The sequence below is a fragment of the Ahaetulla prasina genome, chromosome 14 (genome assembly GCF_028640845.1).
Source record: "Ahaetulla prasina isolate Xishuangbanna chromosome 14, ASM2864084v1, whole genome shotgun sequence".
Classification (NCBI taxonomy): Eukaryota; Metazoa; Chordata; class Lepidosauria; order Squamata; family Colubridae; genus Ahaetulla; species Ahaetulla prasina.
In genome coordinates this window covers 5,195,220-5,217,033 of record NC_080552.1, presented here as the reverse complement: position 1 = coordinate 5,217,033, position 21,814 = coordinate 5,195,220, and the positions used below count along the sequence as shown (strand labels likewise).

Here is a 21,814-nt window from a genome sequence, read left to right as displayed (position 1 = left end):
TTCTTAAAGGAAAAGAGACTGAAGGGGACTTCTCAATACGAAGACATCCAAAATGTTCTGTATTCTAATAATTAAACTCTTCACAGAAATGAAAACAATCTACAGGTTTTTAAAAAATGTCCTTCCCAACCAACAGACAGATTTGGGGTATCTAAGAAAGGGGAACGATTTCCTTGAGTCAAGCAGAACTCCTAGGATATTCTTTTAATTGTTTTAATATACCTAACAGAAAGTAAACAAGAAAGAAAAGAAAAAACGTTAGAAACACAAAAGGAAATAGAGGAGAGAGAAAACAAAAGAGAAAGAACACGTTACTCATAGGATATCATTCTTTATTATTTTTAAGCACCTCATGAATCCCTGTTCAATAATATTGATTACAGATCCAGTTCATGAACAAAAGGAGAACACAGATTAGGACTAGAAGACCTCCAAGGTCTCTTCCAGTTCAGTTATTCTGTATTCTATTGTCCAAAGCACCTGAAGTCAAGAAAAAGAAACGATGGATGGAAACTAATCAAGGAGCGAAGCAACCTAGAACTAAGGAGAAATTTCCTGACAGTCAGAACTCTTAACCAGCGGAACAGAAGTTGCCTTCAGAAATTCAGAAAGGGCCGCGGTGTGGCTCAGGCTGTAAGAAGCCTGTTATTAAACACAGCTGCCTGCAATTACTGCAGGTTCAAGTCCCACCAGGCCCAAGGTTGACTCAGCCTTCCATCCTTTATCAGGTAGGTAAAATGAGGACCCAGATTGTTGAGGGGGCAATAAGTTGACTTTGTAAATATACAAATAGAATGAGACTATTGCCTTACACACTGTAAGCCACCCTGAGTCTTCGGAGAAGGGCGGGATATAAATGTAAACAAACAAACAAAAAATTGTGGGTGCTCCATCACTGGAGGATTTCAAGGAGAGACTGGACAGTCACTTGTCTGGAATGGTACCGGGTTTCCTGCCTGGGCAGGGGGTTGGACTAGAAGACCTCCAAGGTCCCTTCCAACTCTAACAAGTCTGCTATTCAAATACTCATAATGATAATGATCATAATGATAATCATTAATGATAATCATAACCAATAATGATTGGTCATAAATTGAGGGCTACGTTTATCATGCATATCATGCCATCATTCTAATTCCCAAGGATGTCTCTGAACCCCAGGAAGCCAAGAAGTAATCTTAGGAAATAAAATGGCACATGACTCTTTTTTGGATCCCCACCCCCTTCTTTTCTTTGAAGCATATACTCTGCCTCAAAGGAGGGTCAAGTATTCTGAGAAGTGATGGATGGAGTCCTTAAAGTGGTGGGGATGGTCAGCCTTATTAATTTGTCTTCTGGTCAAGAAGTCTTTTGTAATTGGTCTTAGACGCTGGGGGAATGTGCAAAATCTCCCCCCTGGCACCCGTTTTGTGAGAACTATTCAGCAGGATCCCAGAGATCTGGGATTTTCTCTCCATCACAACACTGGGAAAAGTCGTAAGCCTAGTAGCACCTATTTATACGTTAATTCCACTGGGGCCCTGAGCACAGAATAGGACAACTCACCGTGGCCAATTCAGCAGAGGATAACTCGCTGCAGGACAATTCAACAATTCGATTCAATTATTTTAAAGTATATTAATAATTTAATTATTATTTTATTCCACCATATATTTGATATTAATGTAACTCTTGACCTGCTGCAAGTTTTCCCGTAGCAAGCTGGCCGTAGTGAGTTGGCCATGGTGAGTTGGCCGTGGCGAGTTGGCCGTGATGAGTTGGCCGTGGTGAGTTGGCCATGGCGAGTTGGCCGTGGTGAGTTGGCCGTGGCGAGTTGGCTGTGGCGAGTTCGCCATGGTATGTTGGCCATGGTATGTTGGCCATGGTGAGTTGGCCATGGTGAGTTAGCTGTGGTGAGTTGGCTGTGGTGAGTTGGCCATGGTATGTTGGCCATGGTGAGTTGGCCATGGCAAATTGTCTGTGGTGAGCTGGCCGTGGCGAGTTGGCTGTGGTGAGTTGGCCGGGAGAGTAGCCGTAGTCCCCGTGCGCAAGGCAAGCAGCTCTGTGGCTGCAGTCCATGCAAAAGCACCGTTTGAAGAGTAGACAAGCCACCTCTGCTACTTTAGTCTTCGACTGGAGTTCCTTCCACAGCAGGCTTAATTAGGTGGCCGTTGAAGATAATATAGATGTCCGACTCCTCGCTGTAGATCGCATTCTCCCGCTCCCGCTTGAACATTCGTACCCAGACCTCATCTCCTTCCAGGAGGTCCAGCATGAGGCTTTGGCTCTGCATGATGCTCCTCTCACTGGGCTGAGAGTAGAGGATCGCCACTTGGTCTTCATTCTTCATGATGTGCAGGTAGGTCTCCTTGTAGTTCCAGGTGTGGACGTTCAGGTTGAAGAAGTAGATCCCGGGAACGTAGCAGAAGAAGCTGCCAGTAAACATGTTGAAATGCTTGTAGAGGTTGACGAACTCCGTGTCGAAAGTGACCCGTTGGTAGTAATCCAAACTGTGGAGGGGTTTGCTGCGTCCGATTGAAAAGGCAGCGTAATGCTGTTTGCAGGAGTGGCCGGGTGGGCCCACCTGACCCTTTTGACCTTTCTGGCCATGGGATCCCTGTAGGCCTGTCTCACCCGATTTGCCTTCGAGCCCTGCAAGGCCTCGTTCCCCCATCTCACCTTTTTCTCCTACGGAGACAAAAAGGAATAAGGCGTCACAAATTTAGATGGTGTGAAAACGCTGCCCTGCCTATTTTTTTTTCTCAGTTCTTTTTTCCTGCAAAAGAGGGCGCTGTTGGGGTAGGGATTTTGCTTTCTTGGATGGATTACTTTGGGTTGATTTAAGAGCTGGACATGATAGAGGAGATGGTTCCCAATCATAGAGCTAGAGGGCTGGAAAGGACCTTGGAGGTCTTTGTTCTGACCTAGCCTTCGCAAGCAATGAGAAACGACTTACTCATGGGTAAAACCACCCCCTTTTTTCTTAAAACATGAACAGTCTTCGTTCACATCGGATAGACCAAACCAAAAATAATTAGTCGCAAGTGAAAGTCTTTTTCCCTTCCGAAACAGGGCAAGGACAGTCTCTGTTGACATGAGAACTCAAGATAAAAAAGTCCTTCAATGATTAAGCCAAGCAGAACAGTCCCTGTTCACACCGGCTGAGGCAATGCACCACCTATTGTTTCCCAGCGGGGATACTCAGTTGGCACCTCAAAGACAGAAGCAATTAGTCCCGACAAACCTGGTTCTGGCAAAGGAATCCGACTTGATGGATGTACACTGGAAAATGAACAGTTGCCTGTGACAACTGGACACTCCCAAACCCCTCCTATTTATTTCCCAGCCAGGGAGGGGCTGGCTATCGTCTGCGTCTGCCTCTCCCTAAGAGCCGGCTTATTGCTTTCCTTTGCTCTCCTCTCCTCTCCTCTCTGCGCATACGTGCATCTGGGATGGGGCCCATCTGTTCCTCCCCCTCACTCAGCTCAGGCCCCGAAGACAGCTACCTCTCCACCTGGGGCCGAACAAAAGGCCCCGGATCTGCATCTGTTTCTGCTTCCTCATCAGAGCCTTCCAAAGGCTCCGAAGCTAGCCCAGGCCTCCCCTCAACCTCCTACTCATCTGACTCCGCTGCTAGCTCTGCTGGCAGCCGACGGGCCACAATAGTCTTGTGATCTAAACATCCTGCTTAGAAAAGACCCCACTGGAGGACTCCTTTCCTGGTATCTCTCCTGAATGGGAAGCCAGGAAAACATCAAGAGATGTTCAGACAGGTAGTCCTTGACTCCAAGTTGTTAAAGTCACAACAGCCGTAAAGCAGGACTTCATGCAACTGGCCCAATTTACAAACTAGGGAGAGCCGAGGTGAACACATTTGCAAACATAAGAACATGAGAGAATTGTCCTATTCACCTAATCCTATTAGTAGGGATGTCAGCTTTGGCAGCCATATTAGGCCGTAAGATTCCGTGCTGCCACCTTCTCGTCTGTGGGAAAGTAGGAGGGGGGGATTGAGTAGAGGGGTTGTCTTTAGACACAATAGCATTCTTCCTATCGGTCAAGGTCAGGCCGATCCTGCATCTGAAGGAGGAGCAGTCAGAGTGCTGTCTCGAGATGGGATGGTTGGCGATTGGAGCATGTGATCGACTGAGGAGTCAGGGGATGGTTTGGGGGGTTTTGATTTCCTGAGGGAAAACCCAGACCTCTCAGATTCGGGTTTTCCCAGATGTGCCATTTTACCTATCCTAGTAAATAAAACTTTGAAAGATGCTTGCTTCAGAGTTTTTACTTGGAGTTAGGTTTTTTTTTCTGGAACGCTGACAAGGGATTTTTTTTAAAAGTGATTGATCTGTGCATACTTCATTGCAATCAGCAATGCTGCATGAGAATGGCCTTGGGAGACCAGGTGAAGGGATACTACTCAGAGAATGTTCAGATAAGAAACAACTGGATGATGGTTGGTGCAAGAGACCCAGAAGGGACTGTCCCTGAGTTAATGGGCCATAAAAGTGACAGTGGAATAATTGTAGACTGGCATGATTCTGTAATGTAGCTTTACAATAAATTGGAAGTAGCTTGTATGGCTGTGTGTAGGAGATGATAAGCCTGACCCACAAGAAATCTAAGTCCAGCCCACCTTGAATTCCATTTGACTCTTATCTAATGCCAGTTGGCTTTGACTGTCAACAGTTCAGATTCTTATAGAGAGCTTAAGCTTGCAATAAACCCTTATATACCATATTTTTCAGAGTATAAAACGCGCTTCCCCCCCCCCTAAAAGGAGTGAAAATTTGGGTGCGTCTTATACACCGAATGTATCCCCACCCACCAGCTGCCACCCACCCACCCTTTGGCCTCTGCCTCCCAGCAATTTACTCCTTGCAGCAAGCAGCAAACAGCCCATTTCAGCTTCAGCCCAACCTGATTAGCACAAGCAGCTGATTGTTGGTTGGATCGGCCTCCCGACCCTCAGCTGTTTCAGGCTGCAAGGATTTCCATTGCCTATTGCCGCACAGGCCTCCACTGTTTGCTGCAAGGAAGCAAATTTCTGGGAGGCAGATTTTTTTTTGTGCTAATCAGGCTGTGCTGAAAATGAAAATGAAAATGAAAAAGACAATTTGCTGCAAGGAAGCAAACTGCTGGGAGGCAGAGATAGATTTTTTTTTCTTGTTTTCCTCCCCCAAAAAAGGTAGGTGTGTCTTATAATCCAGAGCATCTTGAACTGCCTGAGTTTCCTGACTGCCGTACTTGACACTGTGTTTTCTATCTGGTCTACCTGACATGGTTGACACAAGAAGAGATACTGATCAGAGCTTTGCAGAAAAGTGGGGGCGGGGGGGGCAGTGGTGGGATTCAGGTAATTTAACAACCGGTTCTCTGCCCTAATGATTTCTTCCAACAACCGGTTTGCCAAACTGTTCAAAAAGTTAACAACCGGTTCTCCCGAAGTGGTGCGAACTGGCTGAATCCCACCACTGTATGTATGTATGTATGTATGTAGGTAGGTAGGTAGGTAGGTAGGTAGGTAGGTGTCTGTCTGTCTGTCTGTCTGTCTGTCTGTCTGTCAGTCTACCTACCTACCTACCTACCTATCCAGTGGTGGGATTCAAGTAATTTAACAACCGGTTCTCTGCCCTAATGATTTCTTCCAACAACCAGTTTGCCAAACTGTTCAGAAAGTTAACCGGATCTCCCGAAGTGGTGCGAACTGGCTGAATCCCACCACTGTATGTATGTATGTATGTATGTAGGTAGGTAGGTAGGTAGGTAGGTAGGTAGGTAGGTAGGTAGGTGTCTGTCTGTCTGCCTGTCTGTCTGTCTACCTACCTACCTATCCAGTGGTGGGATTCAAGTAATTTAACAACCGGTTCTCTGCCCTAATGATTTCTTCCAACAACCAGTTTGCCAAACTGCTAAGAAAGTTAACAACCGGTTTTCCCGAAGTGGTGCGAACTGGCTGAATCCCACCACTGGGTGGGGGTGGGGGTAATATTTTAAAAAGAGATTGCTTGCCTTTTAAGATGTGGATATCGATGGTGGGCTGGATCTTAGGGGTCGCATAACGAGAATCGCTGGTCATCCGTGCGAATCGGGAAGCAGTGATGGAGGCTGGCTGCTCGTCCTGCCCGCAGCACCGTATACAGGGTGGAGCCCTCCAAGCCCTCTTCTTTGGGGTTGCCTTTTCACCCGGGAGATTGCTGGCGTGCAGAAAACACACCAAGAGCAGGAGAAAGGTGGGATGCATCTTTAACTGACCAAAGAAGAAAGGGGAAGCGGTTTAAAAAAGGAAAGCCGGCTGCCCTTTTAGAAATATCTGCCCCATTAAAATAAAAACTTCATAGAGTCAGGGGGGAAGTCAGGTGTGCTGCTGTTTCCTGCCAACCTGATAGCCTAGTAACATAACATAACATCAGAGTTGGAAGGGACCTTGGAGGCCTTCTAGTCCAACCCCCTGCCCAGGCAGGAAACCCTACACCATCTCAGTCAGATGGTTATCCAACATTTTCTTAAGAATTTCCAGTGTTGGAGCATTCACAACTTCTGCAGGCAAGTCGTTCCACTTATTAATTGTCCTCACTGTCAGGAAATTTATCCTTAGTTCTAAGTTGCTTCTTTCCTTGATCAGTTTCCACCCATTGCTTCTTGTCCTGCCTTCAGGTGCTTTGGAGAACAGCCCGACTCCCTCTTCTTAGTGGCAGCCCCTGAGATATTGGAACACTGCTATCATGTCTCCCCTAGTCCTTCTTTTCATTAAACTAGACATACCCAGTTCCTGCAACCGTTCTTCATATGTTTTATCCTCCAGTCCCCTAATCATCTTTGTTGCTCTTCTCTGCACTCTTTCTAGAGTCTCAACATCTTTTTTACATCGTGGCGACCAAAACTGTAGAAGACAGTTTTGTGGTAGTAGAAGACAGATAAGGTACTCCTTGCCTTGCGGCCACAATTGAGCCCAACATTTCCATTGCTAAGTGAGACATGTATAAAAAAAATGTATAAAATGTATTTTAAAAAAGTGGTGAGATTGCTTATTTGGGGGGGTTATTGTTGTCCTTTTTTAGGGGAGATGAAGAGGTGGGTAAATTTCTAAGATGCCTTTGTTTAAAGCAGACATTTTTAAAAAAAACTAAACCAAATTCTGAACATTGATGTAGTAACTGCAAGAGAGGTCTTGAAGTCCTAGTGGACAATCATTTAAATATGAGCCAGTGGTGGTGCAGCAGCTGCCAAAAAAGCCAACACAGGTCTAGGCTGCATAAACAGAGATCACTTCAAGATCACGTGAAGTGTTAATGCCACTTTATAAGGCCTTGGTAAGGCCACACCTGGAATACTGCATCCAATTTTGGTCGCCACGATGTAATAAAAGATGTTGAGACTCTAGAAAGTGTGCAGAGAAGAGCCACAATGATGATTAGGGGACTGGAGGCTAAAACATATAAAGAATAGTTGCTGGAATTCAGTATGTCTAGTTTAATGAAAAGAAGGACTGGGGTGACACGATAGCAGTGTTCTGATATCTAAGAGGTTGCCCCAAAAAAGAGGGGTCAATTTATTCTCCAAAGCATCTGAAGGCAGGACAAGAAGCGATGGATGGAAACTAATTAAGAAGAGAAGCAACCTGGAACTAAGGAGAAATTTCCTGACAATGTGAAACAATCAGTGGAACAACTTGCCCCCAGAAGTTGTAAATGCCCCCGCACTGGAAGTTTTTCAGAAGATGTTGGATAACCATTTGTCTGAAATGGTATAGGGTTTCGTGCTTAAGCAGGGGGGTTGGACTAGAAGACCTGGGCCTCTGGTGGCTCAGCAGACTAAGTCTGTCTGTTATTAACACAGCTGCTTGCAAGTACTGCAGGTTCAAGTCCCACCAGGCCCAAGGTTGACTCAGCCTTCCATCCTTTATTATAAGGTAGGCAAAATGAGGACCCAGATTGTTGGGGGCGATAAAAGTTGACTTTGTATATAATATACAAATGGATGAAGACTATTGCTTAACACAGTGTAAGCCGCCCTGAGTCTTCGGAGAAGGGTGGGATATAAACTCAAATAAAAATAAAAATAAAAAAAAGACCTTCAAGGTCCCTTCCAACTCTGTTATTCTATTGTAAATGTTTATTTTTATTTATTTATTTTTGTCACAACAATATATGTAGGCATCATACAAAAAGATTATATAGTATATAAACACATATATGAGTAAATATAGGAGGTATAAGCATATATATATATATAGGAAGAAGAAAAGAAAAACAATAGGACAGGAACGGTAGGCACGTTTGTGCGCTTATGCACGCCCCTTATGGTCCTCTTAGGAATGGGGTGAGGTCAATAGTAGAAAGTTTTTGGTTAAAGCTTTTAGGATTATGAGAAGAGACCACAGAGTCAGGTAAAGTATTCCAAGCACTGATGATTCTGTTACGGAAGTCATATTTTCTGCAATCTAGATTAAAGCGGTTGACATTAAGTTTAAATCTATTGGTTGCTCTTGTATTATTGCAATTAAAGCTGAAGTAGTCTTTGACAGGAAGGACATTACAATAGATGATTCTGTGAGTTAAACTCAGGTCATGTCGAAGGCGGCGTAGTTCCAAGTTTTCTAAGCCTAGGATTTATTTATTTAGGATATAAATGTGTTCCTGTGTGTTGATGTGATCTGTCAAAACTCTGGACACATATTTCTACTTTACCTCTTCTAAGTAGCCAAGTTGAAGGTTTTATTTTGCTTCACTGAATATTTAAAGGCAATGCCTGATATTGCATGATCACTTCAAAGTCTGAGCATTGTTTCTGCTCGGCTGGATTTGGCCCTTCGCTTTGCTTTCTGCAATCCAAGGTTGCGGCTGCACATTCTGAAGCTATTAGAACAAAGGTTATTTCATTTCTATAATTTTTCAGCCTACTTTCCTCTCGCGGGCGACTGTTATAATCAAAATACAGATTGTTCAGAGGCGAAAGAGAAGCTGTTCTAATGTTCCTCTAATATAATCTGATTCAAAGAAGTCCTGTTTTTTTTATAAACTATATGAAATTGTATTATGGTATGATTTTATATCGCATTGCTAAACGGAACTGAGATGTTGATTCTTTTTGCCTTGCTCTTAAAAGGAATTCGGGGGTGGTGGGGAAACCAGAAAAACGATTTTTTTAGGGGAAAAGTCTCTGATTCAAAAGCTTCCTTTGTTCTGCATCAATTTGCAAATTTCTTATGCAGTTATTTTCTATCAGCCTGGGGGGGGGGAAATGGGAGGGAGGGGAGAGAATTAGAGGTTAGAAAAATCTTTTTGTATTTTTCTCCTACTTATTTTCATTCAATTTCATGGAATAGAAAGAGAGGTTTGTTTTAATTACCAAAGAGAGAGAAATTTTCTGCGTTGTCCTGGGAGGAATGGTAGGTAGTCCTCAACGTACGACCACAATCGAGCCCAAAATTTCTGTTGCTAAGCGAGACATTTGTTAAGTCGCTCCATTTTACTACCCTTTTGGGCACCATTTTTAAGTGAATCGCTGCAGTTGATAAGTTAGTAACCTGGTTGTTAAATGAATCTGGTTTTCTTGTTGACTTTGCTCGTCAGAAGGTCGCAAAAGCGGATCACGTGACCTTGGGACACAGCAACGGTCATAAGTATGAATCAGTTGTCAGGCGTCTGAAAGTTGATCACGTGATCAGGGGGATGCTGCAAAGGTCGTAACTGTGAAAAACGGTCCTAAGTCACATTTTTCAGTGCCGTTGTAACTTTGAACGGTCACTAAGTGAACCGTGATAAGTCAAGGACTACCTGTAGGGGTGCTCTTACTTAGTGACAAGGTCTCGGAAAGGGGCATATGTGTGAATGTCCTCTTTCTTTTTTTTTTGCAAGTGATTGGGGTTTTCTCAGAGTCAGAAAATTCAGGGTGGCACGGGGCTGTGATGGGAAATTTCACCAGTTTTCTTTTGTGTGTTTGCACCTTTTCAAAGGAGAGAATTCAATCACAGTGAATTATTTTTTTTTACATCTTGACTCTTTTTAACCAGAATTGGAGACACCAGTGCAACGGATGCCAAGAGGACAATCCTCCCTGGAGTTAAGCAGCAGTTCTCCAGTCCAGTTAAGGCCTTGGAGAACAGAACAGAACAGAGCTGGAAGGGACCTCAGAGGTCTTCTAGTCCAACCCCCTGCTCGAGCAGGAGACCCTGTACCATTTCTGAAAGGTAGCTGCCCAGTCTCTTCTTGAAAGCTTGAAAATTTCCATCCATTGTTTCTTGTTTTGCCTTCTGGTGCTTTGGAGAATAATTTGACCCCATCTTTTTTGGGGCAGCCCCACAAATACTGGAACTCTGCTCTCATGTCTCCCCTAGTCCTTATTTTCATTAAACTGGACATACCCAGTTCCTGCAACCATTCTTCATATGTTTTAGCCTAATTAGCCCCCTAATGATCCATGTGGCTCTTCTCTGCACTCTTTCCAGAGAAAAAAATGATCTAAGTGCCAAAGCCCACTGCAACTACATAGCAAAAAAAGCTCTAAGAATTGTAAACCTAATCTTGCGTAGCTTCTTTTCCAAAACACTACACTACTAACCAGAGCATATAAAACATTTGCTAGACCAATTCTTGAATACAGCTTGACTGTCTGGAACCCATACCATATTTCTGACATCAATACAATTGAACGTGTCCAGAAATATTTTACAAGAAGAGTTCTCCACTCCTCTGATCACAACAAAATGCCTTATCCCACCAGACTTGAAATCCTGGGTTTAGAAAATTTAGAGCTACGCCACCTTCGACATGACCTGAGTTTAACTCATAGAATCATCTATTACAATGTCCTTCCTGTTGAAGACTACTTCAGCTTCAATTGCAACAATACACGATCTCACAATAGATTTAAGCTTAATGTTTACCGCTCCAATCTTGATTGCAGAAAATATGACTTCAGTAACAGAGTTCTTAATACTTGGAATACATTACCTGACTCTGTTGGCTCTTCCCAAAACCCCCAAAGCTTCAACCAAAAACTGTTTACTATTGACCTCACCCCCTAAGAGGTCTGTAAGGGGCGTGCATAAGCGTGTCTACCGTTCCTGTCCTATTGTTTCCTTTCGTTATATCCAATTAATATAGTTATTACATACTCATGCTTATATATATGCTTATATATTGTTTAGTTATTTCATGCTTATGCTTATATATACTGTGTGACAAAATAAATAAATAAAATAAAATAAAATGTAAAGGAAGGAAGGAAGGAAAGACATTAGCAGTTGTACTTACAATTATATAACTGCTTAACATAACATAATAACAGAGTTGAAAGGGACCTTGGAGGTCTTCTAGTCCAACCCTCTGCCCAGGCAGGAAACCCTACACCATTTCAGACAAATGGCTATCCAACGTTTTCTTAAAAATTTCCAGTGTTGGAGCATTCACAACTTCTGCAGGCAAGTTGTTCCACTTACTGATTGTTCTAACTGTTAGGAAATTTCTCCTTAGTTCTAAGTTGCTTCTCTCCTTGATTAGTTTCCACCCATTGCTTCTTGTTCTACCCTCAGGTGCTTTGGAGAACAGCCCGACTCCCTCTTCTTTGTGGCAACCCCTGAGATATTGGAAGACTGCTATCATGTCTCCCCTAGTCCTTCTTTTCATTAAACTAGACATACCCAGTTCCTGCAACCGTTCCTCATATGTTTTAGTCTCCAGTCCCCTAATCATCTTTCTTGCTCTTCTTTGCACTCTTTCTAGAGTCTCAGCATCTTTTTTACATCGTGGCAACCAAAACTGAATGCAGTATTCCAAGTGTGGCCTTACCAAGGCATTATAAAATGTCACTAATACTTCACGTGATCTTGATTCTATCCCTCTGTTTATGCAACCCAGAACTGTGTTGGCTTTTTTGGCAGCTTCACAGTGCTTTACAGCCCTCTTTAAGTGGTTTACAGAGTCAGCCTATTGCCCCCAACAATCTGGCCCTACTGCCCCCAACAATCATTTTACCGACCTCGGAAGGATGGAAGACGAGTCAACCTTGAGCCAGTCACGATCAAACTCTCAGCAGTGGGCAAAGCCAGCCTTCAATATTCTAATCATTGCACCAGGAAGGAAGGGAGAGAGGGAGGGAGGGAGGGAGGGAAGGAAGGAAGGAAGGAAGGAAGGAAGGAAGGAAGGAAGGAAGGAAGGAAGGAAGGAAGGAAGGAATAGCACTTAGATTTATATACCGCTTCACAGTGCTTTCCAGCCCTCTCTGAGCAGTTTACAGAGTCAGCCTCTTGCCCCCAACAATCTGGATCCTCATTTTACCCACCTTGGAAGGATGGAAGGCTGAGTCAACCTTGAACCTCGTGAGATTTGATCTGCCAAATTGCAGATGTCAGAACAGTCACTAAACCAATGGCTATAAGTTGAGGATCATCTGTAAACATGTTATAGGTTCAAATGGCCTGGATTTTGGACTTAAAAAGAAGAATTTGGGGCACATAAGTTTTGTAAGGCAGAAGTAGGCTTGATGGTACACACACAGCACTGTACAGACAACATCAAGGGCCACAAAACTGGCTGGCAAGGAGATTTAAAAAAAAAAAAAGCCAGAGAATGCCTTGAAAATGGCTTTTCTCTCCAAGCCACAAAATAGCCGCAAAAAGCAATTTTGCTTCTCGGAGGAAGACTCCTTTGAATGTTTGAAAACATTTTAGATTGTGTTTACTATATTGGATTTTTGATCAATGGCTTTCAATTAGATAGAAGTCGTGCTAGGCAGCAGCGGAGGTTTAAAAAAATTGAAGATGATCACAGCAACATAATAAATGCCTTTTAGAACTGCGTCCTTCTCGATGCCCTTGCAGAAGGGAAGGGGTCAGCTTGACCATGCTGACCCCAGGGTTAGACAGGTATATGTCTATAGTTCAGAGGGCTGGGTCAATTTTGACCAAACCTAGGGACAGGTGACCTGAAAGAGCACATCTGCCCTTGGAATACTAACCAAGGAGAGAAGCAACCTGGAATTAAGGAGAAACTTCCTAACAGTGAGCACAATTAACCAGTGGAACAGAAGTTGTGGGCGCTCCATCACTGGAGGTTTTTAAGAAGAGACTGAACAGCCACCTGTCTGAAATGGTATAGGGTCTCCTGCCAAAGCAGGGGGTTACCAATGGAATTAACCAATGTAGCAGCTTGTCTCCAGAAATCGTGGACTCTCCATCACTGAAGAACCAGACAGTCACTTATCTGAAATAGTATACTGTGGGTTCTCCTGCTTGAGCAGGGGGCTGGACTAGAGGACCTCCAAGATCCCTTCCAGCTCTGTTATTCTGTTATTCTGAATACACTGAGGGATGCATTGGGAAGAAAAAAAAATCAGATTGTCTCCAACTTACCACCAGTCATTCCCATTCAAACAAGAAAGTACATAATTGGCTGGAAGAGATAACTAAGCAGAAAATAGATTCAAAACTGGAATTATATCTCTTGGGAATAATACCAGAGGGTTATGATAAAGGGATCACATCAGAGGTGGTATTCTGGTTCTAACAGGTTCTGGAGAACCGGTAGTGGACATTTTGAGTAGTTCGGAGAACCAATAGTAAAAATTCTGGCTGGCCCCGCCCACATCTATTCTCTGCCTCCCAAGTCCCAGCTGATCGGGCGGAAATGGGGATTTTGCAGTAACTTTCTCCTGGAGTGGGGTGGGAATGGAGATTTTACAGTATCCTTCCCCTGCAACGCCCACCAAGCCATGCCACACTCACCAAGCCACGGCCACAGAACTGGTAGTCAAAAAATTTGAAACCCACCACTGGACCACATATTTAATTTTACATATACTGACAAGCTGCAAGGATTATATCTGCTAAATACTGGAGAAATGAAAACACTCCGCCAGATGGAGAAGTGATTCAGAAAACTTTAGAATGTGCTGAAATAAATAGGTTAACTTTTAAAATTAAAGTTAAAGAAGACTCCGAATACTACTGGATATGAAACAGTTTTTATGAGTGGCTAGAAAAAATGGGTAGGAATTAGAGGAAAAAAAGACTACGAATGTATTAAAATAGAGATGGTTTTCAACTATAAGTATGATAATATTTGCAGATCCCTCGCATCCTGGACATAAACTGTTTCAACTCCTACCCTCAAAACGACGCTATAGAGCACTGCACACCAGAACAACTAGACACAAGAACAGTTTTTTCCCGAAGGCCATCACTCTGCTAAACAAATAATTCCCTCAACACTGTCAGACTATTTACTGAATCTGCACTACTATTAATCGTCTCATAGTTCCCATCACCAATCTCTTTCCACTTATGACTGTATGACTGTAACTTGTTGCTGGCAATCCTTATGATTTATATTGATATACTGACCATCAATTGTGTTGTAAATGTTGTACCTTGATGAACGTATCTTTTCTTTTATGTACACTGAGAGCGTATGCACCAAGACAAATTCCTTGTGTGTCCAATCACACTTGGCCAATAAAAAAAAAAATTCTAATCTACAAAATGTAAATAAATATAAGAAAACTCAGTTTAAACTATTTGGTTATACTATTACAATTATATCTAATACAAGTGTTATCATATTATACTTACTGGTACTGGTACTAGTTACTGTTATGAGTTCATGTGTTAATATCTTTTTTTTTTAATTCTGGTCTTTGTGTAACTGACGTAACTGACATACCCTGCATTCATACACTGTGCTCAAAAATGCTTATAAATAAAATATATATATACTACAAAAAAAAGTCACTTACAATCGGTATCCAAAGTTATTACTGGAAAAAAAATAGGAACATTGACCCCCTCAGCGGTCAAAGTGTCTGTTTTATTTTGCCTGAAGATCCTGCTAATCATGACATTCCCTCCTGCTCGACTTTTCCGGCTTGATTCATTCCCATTGTTTGAAAGCAAATCTTTAAAAGGAACAACCTCTCTTCCTGCCTTTCCTATATCGATGCCTTTAATTCCTTTCCTTTTATATAATTCCTTTCAAATTATCTATGTACGGAACATAAACATTGAACGCAAAGCACAAATACCTTCCTCTGTGTTCTTTCTAAGCCAGTCCTCAATCGATTTGTTGTCTTTCTTTTCTTTTTTCAAAGGAAAAGAGAATTTCAGGGAAATTACTCAGGGGATAATATGATGTTCTGGCTCTAAGTGAATTGCTCATTGGCCAAGCCTGCAGATGTCCTGCTCGTAACCAGAGAAACATTTCTCTAATCCCTGGCTTCCCACAATTTGATAGGAAGAGTTTGTTTGTTTGTTTGTTTGTTTGTTTGTGAGTTAGGTTGGTTAGTTAGTTAGTTAGTTAGTTAGTTAGTTAGTTAGTTAGTTAGTTAGTTAGTTATAACTCAAACTCTAAAATTTTTCTGCTACTCAGAATAATAGAAAAATGTGTTATTGGAAATATTAACAGCAGCACAGCAGTAGAGGTAGTCCTTAACTTACGACCACAATTGAGCCCAAAGTTTAGGTAGCTAAATGAAACATCTGTTCAGTGACTTTTGTTCAGCCATTTTATGACTTTTCTTGCCACGGCTGTTAAGTGAATTATTACATTTGTTAAGTTAGTCAGCTGGTTTTTAAGTGAATCTGGCTTCCTGATTGACTCTGCTTGTCCGAAGGTCGCAAAACCTGGATGGGTCGCATGACCCCGGGACTTTGGAACCATCAGATACAGATTAACAGAGTTGGAAGGGACCTTGGAAGTCATCTAGTCCAACCCCCTGCCCAAGCAGACCCTACAGCATTTCTGACAGATGGCAGTCCAGTCTCTTCTTGAAAGCTTCCAGCGATGAAGCTCCCACAACCTCTGAAGTTATAAATATGAACCAGTTGCCAAGCCTCAGAATTTTGATCATATGACCATGGGGAAGCCACAGAGGTCATAACTCTGAAAAATGGTCATAGGTCACTTTTTTCAGTGCCGTTATAACTTTGAACGGTCACTAAATGAACTGTTGTAAGTCAAGGACTACCTGTAGTCCCAGAGGTGCTTTTTCAAAAGGACTTTCTTTGTTTTTGCTTGAAGACGTTTCGCTTCTTATCCAAGAAGCTTCTTCAATTCCACTAATGTTGTTTGCTTTTTAAGGGGTTTAAATTTCTGAAGAAGGTCCTCCGATGAGCATAAAGAATAGAATAGAGAAGCGAAAAGTCTTCAGAGGAAAACCAAGAAAGTCCAATTGCCTTTTGAAAAAGCACTTTTGGGGCAACCGTGACCTGGATGGCTGAGAATCTCTAGACATTCAGAGCAGTAGATAGCTTCACCACCTGCACTACGAAACAAGCCTAAAAAAAACGCAGCCAAGAAGAATTTGAAAGAAATTCTCAACCAGCCTGAGAATAAAGTAGAAAAACAGAAGCCATTTCACAGCGGGAGGAAAATGGTCTGAGCAACCGTTAAAAGGCAGATTTTAAAATAAACATTAAAAATGGACAAAGGCACCACCGTTACCTGGCTTTGATAGATGTTCAGGAAGATCTTTTTTATGGATGGATGGAAGGATAATATTGAGCTCCACTTGTTTGCCTCAGGTTTGTCTTTCTGGCAGCTGTTTTTTCATGGGCCACAAAGGACACCCAGAGAGGGAAAAAATGATCTCTCCAGGACACTCAGAGATTTAATGAGAGCTCGAGAGCTCGTCCCTCTAGGAAAAGACACCGATTTCTGCAAAGAAGTCCAGATGCCAAAGAGGAGGAGAGGGGAAGAGGAGGAGGAGGAACGGCTGCAAAACAGCCACGTCATGGAGGGCATTTTCTTCTACTTTCTCTCTTTCTGGACCAGTTTGTTGTTGCTCCCGTCCTTCTCCTCTTATCTTCAGGAGATTTTCACAGCAGCCAAAACAGAAAATTGTTGATACTCAGGGCCAAGCTGGAAATCTGCCATTGATTTCCATGGGAGCAAATGGATGGGACAGGGCACCCCTCACTATCCTTCGGCCCCTCAACATACACCCAGAGCTGCACACATTATTTATTTCAAAGATGTGCCTCCAGAAACTAAAACATGCCTCCAAACATTGAAGGGAAATGTTTGCATTTGTGTGTTTGTATATTTGGTGTGTTTGTATATTTAGAAGGCTTTTTTTTTTAAAGGAACATTGGGGAAATGTATCAGCGTCTCAAGGAAATATAGAAGAGAAGCTATTTATGTGTTTAGGAAAGAGTTCTGCAAGTTAGGGAATACCTGGAAATAACAAACCTGCAATTATTATTTTTTTCAGTAGATTGAAAGAATAAATGATTTTATAACATTACAACCACTGAAGACCTGAGACACCTCGCAGGATTCTGATTTACACGAGTTGCACAGCTGGTTATTTATTACTCAATATGTTATCACTGATACCCAGTAAAATTATCGCTGGCCAGGGAGTAGGGAAGGGAGGAATGTACCAGTCCTGTAAAAAGGATCCATTTGTTCAATCTTCAGTGTCAGTCTGAAACTAGGACCGGTGCCTCAGCTTCCTTGTCTTTTGACTCTTCAGTTGCGGTTGTGGGAAGGAAGGCCTGAAGGGAAGAAAGCCAGGTTGGGAAAAACCGAATGCATCAAAATATAATCGAAATATCAACATAGAAATAGGGAAAAAATGCACAGGTGTAGAATAGGCGGTACCTGGCTCAACACTAGTAACTATGAGAGGGATCTTGGAGTCCTAGTGGACAATCACTTAAATATGAGCCAGTCGTGTGCAGCAGCTGCCAAAAAAGCCAATGCAATCCTAGGCTGCATTAACGGAGGGATAAAATCAAGATCACGTGAAGTGTTAATACCACTTTATTGTTGTGATTTAGGCTTCCTGAGTCATTAAAACACACGAGTAGTCCCAAAAACCTCTTTCACTGCAACAGCTGTGAATTATGTTCATTCACAGCTGAGTCCCAATTAGTTGCAAAAAGTCTTTCAGGATAATCACCAACCTTTATCTCCCTTGCCAAAGACCTACTTGGCAGAGCCACACGGAGTCCAGAATCAAACAGGGATGCCGACTGGGAACAGAATTAACCACATTGCTTTCCTGCAAAAGGCCCACTTGCCTTTGCACCTCTTTTAAGCCTTATGGGAGGGGCCAATCATCTCCAGGCCTTACTCCCGAGTCGTCCCTTTTGTTTTAACTGTTCTTGCCTTCTGGAAGCTCTGCGCATGCACACACTGGGAAAAGGCTCCCCCTGTTCCTCTGCCTCTCTGATGTCCAACTCTGGAGGCTCCGGAGTCCGTGCATAACTCCCAGATGGCCCTGGCCCCAACTCTGCCTCCGACACAGAGTCCAAGCCTTCCCAGACTCCAGGATTGACCCATTGTCCTCCCCAGCCTCCTCACTGTCCGACTCTGCTGCCAGCTCCGCAGGCTACTGGCAGACCACAATATTTATAATGCTTTGATAAGACCACACTTGGAATACTGCATCCAGTTTTGGTCGCCACAATATAAAAAAGATGTTGAGACTCTAGAAACTAGAGTGCAGAGAAGAGTAACCAGGATGATTAGGGGGCTGGAGGCTAAAACATGTGAAGAATGGTTGCAGGAATTGAGTAGTCTAGTGAAAAGAAGGACTAGGGGTGACATGTTAGCAGTCTTCCAATATTTGGGGGGGCTGCCACAAAGAAGAGGGAGTCAATTCTATTCTCCAAAGCACCTGAACGCAGGACAAGAAGCAATGGATGGAATCGAATCAAAGAGAGAAGCAACCTAGAACTACTAAGGAGACATTTCCTGACTGTGACAACAATTAATCAGTGGAACAGCTTGCCTCCAGAAGTTTTGGATGCTCCAACACTGGACTTTTTAAAGAAGAGATTGGACAACCATTTGTCTGAAATTGAATAGCATCTCCTATTTGATCAGGGGGTTGGACTAGAACAAGGGTCTCCAACCTTAGCAACTTTAAGCCTGGAGGACTTCAACTCCCAGAATTCTGGGAGTTGGAGTCCTCCAGGCTTAAAGTTGCTAAGGTTGGAGATCCCTGGACTAGAAGACTTCCAAGGTCCCTTCCAACTCTGTTATTCTGGAACCAAGGTGGCAAGGAAACAGAGATGGATCTTCTACCACTCCTGTTAGCTCACCCCCGGAGCCCCCCTCCCGCAAATGTCCTTTCTGAATGTAGTTGCTAATGGATCAGACAAAAAGAACGTATTTGTGATGAGCTCTTCAGAATGCTTTGATTACAGAAACTAGTCTGTTAATCTTTTCGGAGTGCTGCTCGCAAGGCAATACCACTTAACATCCCGCAAACAGAAACTAATCTCTAAATCCGTTTCTAAACTCTGGAAACTTTATGGTGTGTGGACTTCAACTCCCAGAATTCCCCAGCCAGCTAGCCAGCCAGCCAGCAACCCCTGCTAGATGGGGAATTCTGGGAATTGCATCCCCCATATCTTAATTTTGCCAAGGCTGAAAAATCCTAGGGCGAAGAGAGAAGGATGATATCTCTTGATAAAGATTTAGCTTTTCACACCTGTGGAAAGGCCCCCCACCCCCAAAGAATGAAATATTTTGGGAACTATTAAAAAGGCAGGATACTATATTTCTATAAAGGAGAAATGGAGAAACATGCTCTTAAAGCCAGAAAGAAGCCCCCAAGTCTTTCTTAACAGCCCGCAGCAGATGCCAGCACTTAAGAGATTAAAGTGCTTATTGAAAGAGGAAGGTGAGTATCTAGATGGCTCTATTCATAAGCAAAGCAAACACTGCAGGCAGAAATCCATTCAAGACACGACATTTCAAAACTCCTCTCAGCAGAGCTAACGAAGGCAGAATGGTAGGATTAGAAAGCAGCCCCCTCACCCAAGATCCAACACAGGACAAAAGCCATTAAGCCACAATAGGAATTGCCCAACACCCTTTCAGAACACAAGTCCCTTCATTGCACCACCCCAAGAAGAGTTAAAACTTCAAAGCCACAGAAACGTATAAAGATCCATCCACTCCTTCAACCATTTGTTTGGCTGCACCAGAACCACAAACCCTGGTGGTTCTGCTCACCAATAAATGGATCTTCTTTTCAATCAGCCTCCAGCCTCCACTTTGGTTCCAGTGCCTTTCTCCTGGCTCGGAACTGAACCAGATGGATTTTTTTTTCTTCCAACACACCCCACTGCTGCTTCAGAGGAAAGAATGAATTATTATTATTTTTTTAAAAAGGAGAAGAAAGGTTTTTCTCTTCACTTCTGGAGAAAAACTGTTGCAGGAGAGGAAGGGCTTCTGCCAAAAGACAAGCTGACCAACCCCAAAAGTTGACTTGGGCTATGAAAGGGGGGGGGGGTGTTGAATCACAGTTTGGATGTGATCACAGCTCTTTCTGTGGCAGCTGCATTCTCTCGGCCAGAGACATGCTGGCTTGACTGCCTAGTTCAGGACAAATATTCCTCTACAACTGGATCTTTCTCTGTAAGTGGGTCAGATGCAAAGGAGGATTTCTTCGTATGTCTTGGACAGGCATCGGGAAGGAGTGGCTCTCCAGACAACCAGGCAGGGCTGGTGGTGCTGGAGGGAGCTGCGAGTTGAATAGGAAGAATAAAAATTTCCCCGTGGCCAAATCAGTTCTTGGTTTGGATTCTTTCCTCAGAACCCCCCAAAACCAGAAGTGCATCTAGAGGAAATATTTGTGGCGTGTGTGCATGCAATCTCCCCTCTCACACTTTTTGTGCAATGCCCCAAACCTTCCAAGATGACTCTGCCAAAAGTTTGCTTCACATAATACCCAAGGTTGCAGTTTTGCACAAGGAAACTTTACATCCCCGTCACCTTGGAGTCCACAGCCAAAGTTTGCTACTGCCAGGATTTCTTTGTTTGTGTGTTTTGTACTTCCCGATCCAGGCTACCGTCTTGGGAGTTCAGTTTCCCAAAATGATTGGTTTCCCATCCAACGATTACACAGCTCCCTAACCCTGTATATATATATTTTTCCAAGAGCAAAATTCCACAAAGTAAATTTGAGGGGGGAAAATAAATAAAAGCATGCATTAAGTCTCTGTTAGGCACAGTTCATCTTCCTGGCATTTAAAAAGCACCTCCCCTTCAGGCTTCAAATTCTGGTTCTGCCCTTAGCATCACTGCAGTGCCTTTCCAACTCCTGGAACTGAGAGGGAGGGGGGGAGAAGAGGGAGGGAGAAGGGAGAAGGGGAGAAGGGGGAAGGAGGAGGAGGAGTGGGGAGAAAAGGGGGAGAAGGTAGAAGAGGGAAGAAGGGGAAGTAGAGGTGGGGGTAGGGAAGAGGAGGAGGAGGAGGAGGAGGAAGAGGAGGAGGAGGAGGGGAAGAAGAAGAAGAAGAAGAAGAAGAAGAAGAAGAAGAAGAAGAAGAAGAAGAAGAAGAAGGAGGAGGGGAAGAAGAAGAAGAAGAAGAAGAAGAAGAAGAAGAAGAAGAAGAAGAAGAAGAAGAAGAAGAAGAGGAGGAGGAGGAGGAGGAGGAGGAGGAGGAGGAGGAGGAGGAGGAGGAGGAGGAGGAGGAGGAGGAGGAGGAGGAGGAGGAGGAGGAGGAGGAGGAGGAGGAAGGAGGAGGAGGAGGAGGGGAAGAAGAAGAAGAAGAAGAAGAAGAAGAAGAAGAGGAGGAGGAGGAGGGGGAGGAGGAGGAGGAGGAAGGAGGGGGAGGAGGAGGGGAAGAAGAAGAAGAAGAAGAAGAAGAAGAAGAAGAGGAGGAGGAGGAGGAGGAAGAAGAAGATGAAGAAGAAGAGGAGGAGGAGGAGGAGGAGGAGGAAGAAGAAGAAGAAGAAGAAGAAGAAGAAGAAGTGGAGGAGGAGGAGGAGGAGGAGGAGGAAGAAGAAGAAGATGAAGAAGAAGAGGAGGAGGAGGAGGAGGAGGAGGAGGAAGAAGAAGAAGAAGAAGAAGAAGAAGAAGAAGAAGAAGAAGAAGAAGA

At 43.5% G+C, this 21,814-nt stretch overlaps 1 protein-coding gene across 3 annotated transcripts; it reads right to left on the bottom strand.

Moving 5' to 3' along the window:
- Positions 1 to 340: 340 nt before the first annotated feature.
- Positions 341 to 20,010, bottom strand: C1QTNF8 (C1q and TNF related 8). Of its 3 annotated transcripts, none has more exons than XM_058157291.1 (3): positions 19,947 to 20,010; positions 5,992 to 6,229; positions 341 to 2,667 (listed from the first exon to the last, which is right to left on the bottom strand). In XM_058157291.1, exons 2-3 carry the CDS (start codon positions 6,221 to 6,223, stop codon positions 2,102 to 2,104), a joined length of 798 nt encoding a protein of 265 aa, XP_058013274.1. In that variant the 5' UTR covers positions 6,224 to 6,229; positions 19,947 to 20,010; the 3' UTR covers positions 341 to 2,101. The 3 variants fall into 3 exon arrangements, with proteins under 3 accessions (XP_058013274.1, XP_058013272.1, XP_058013273.1); XM_058157289.1 differs by lacking the exon at positions 19,947 to 20,010 and adding an exon at positions 16,419 to 16,625; XM_058157290.1 differs by lacking the exon at positions 19,947 to 20,010 and adding an exon at positions 15,001 to 15,042.
- Between the last annotated feature and the right edge of the window lie 1,804 nt (positions 20,011 to 21,814).

What these genes read in the sequence shown, in the direction of transcription:
- C1QTNF8 (XM_058157291.1), bottom strand. Translation starts at nt 6,223, where the DNA reads ATGCATCCCACCTTTCTCCTGCTCTTGGTGTGTTTTCTGCACGCCAGC. An exon ending in CGATATCCACATCTTAAAAG is followed by an intron (nt 2,668 to 5,991) that starts GCAAGCAATCTC and finishes TTGTCTCCGTAG; the next exon opens with GAGAAAAAGGTGAGATGGGG.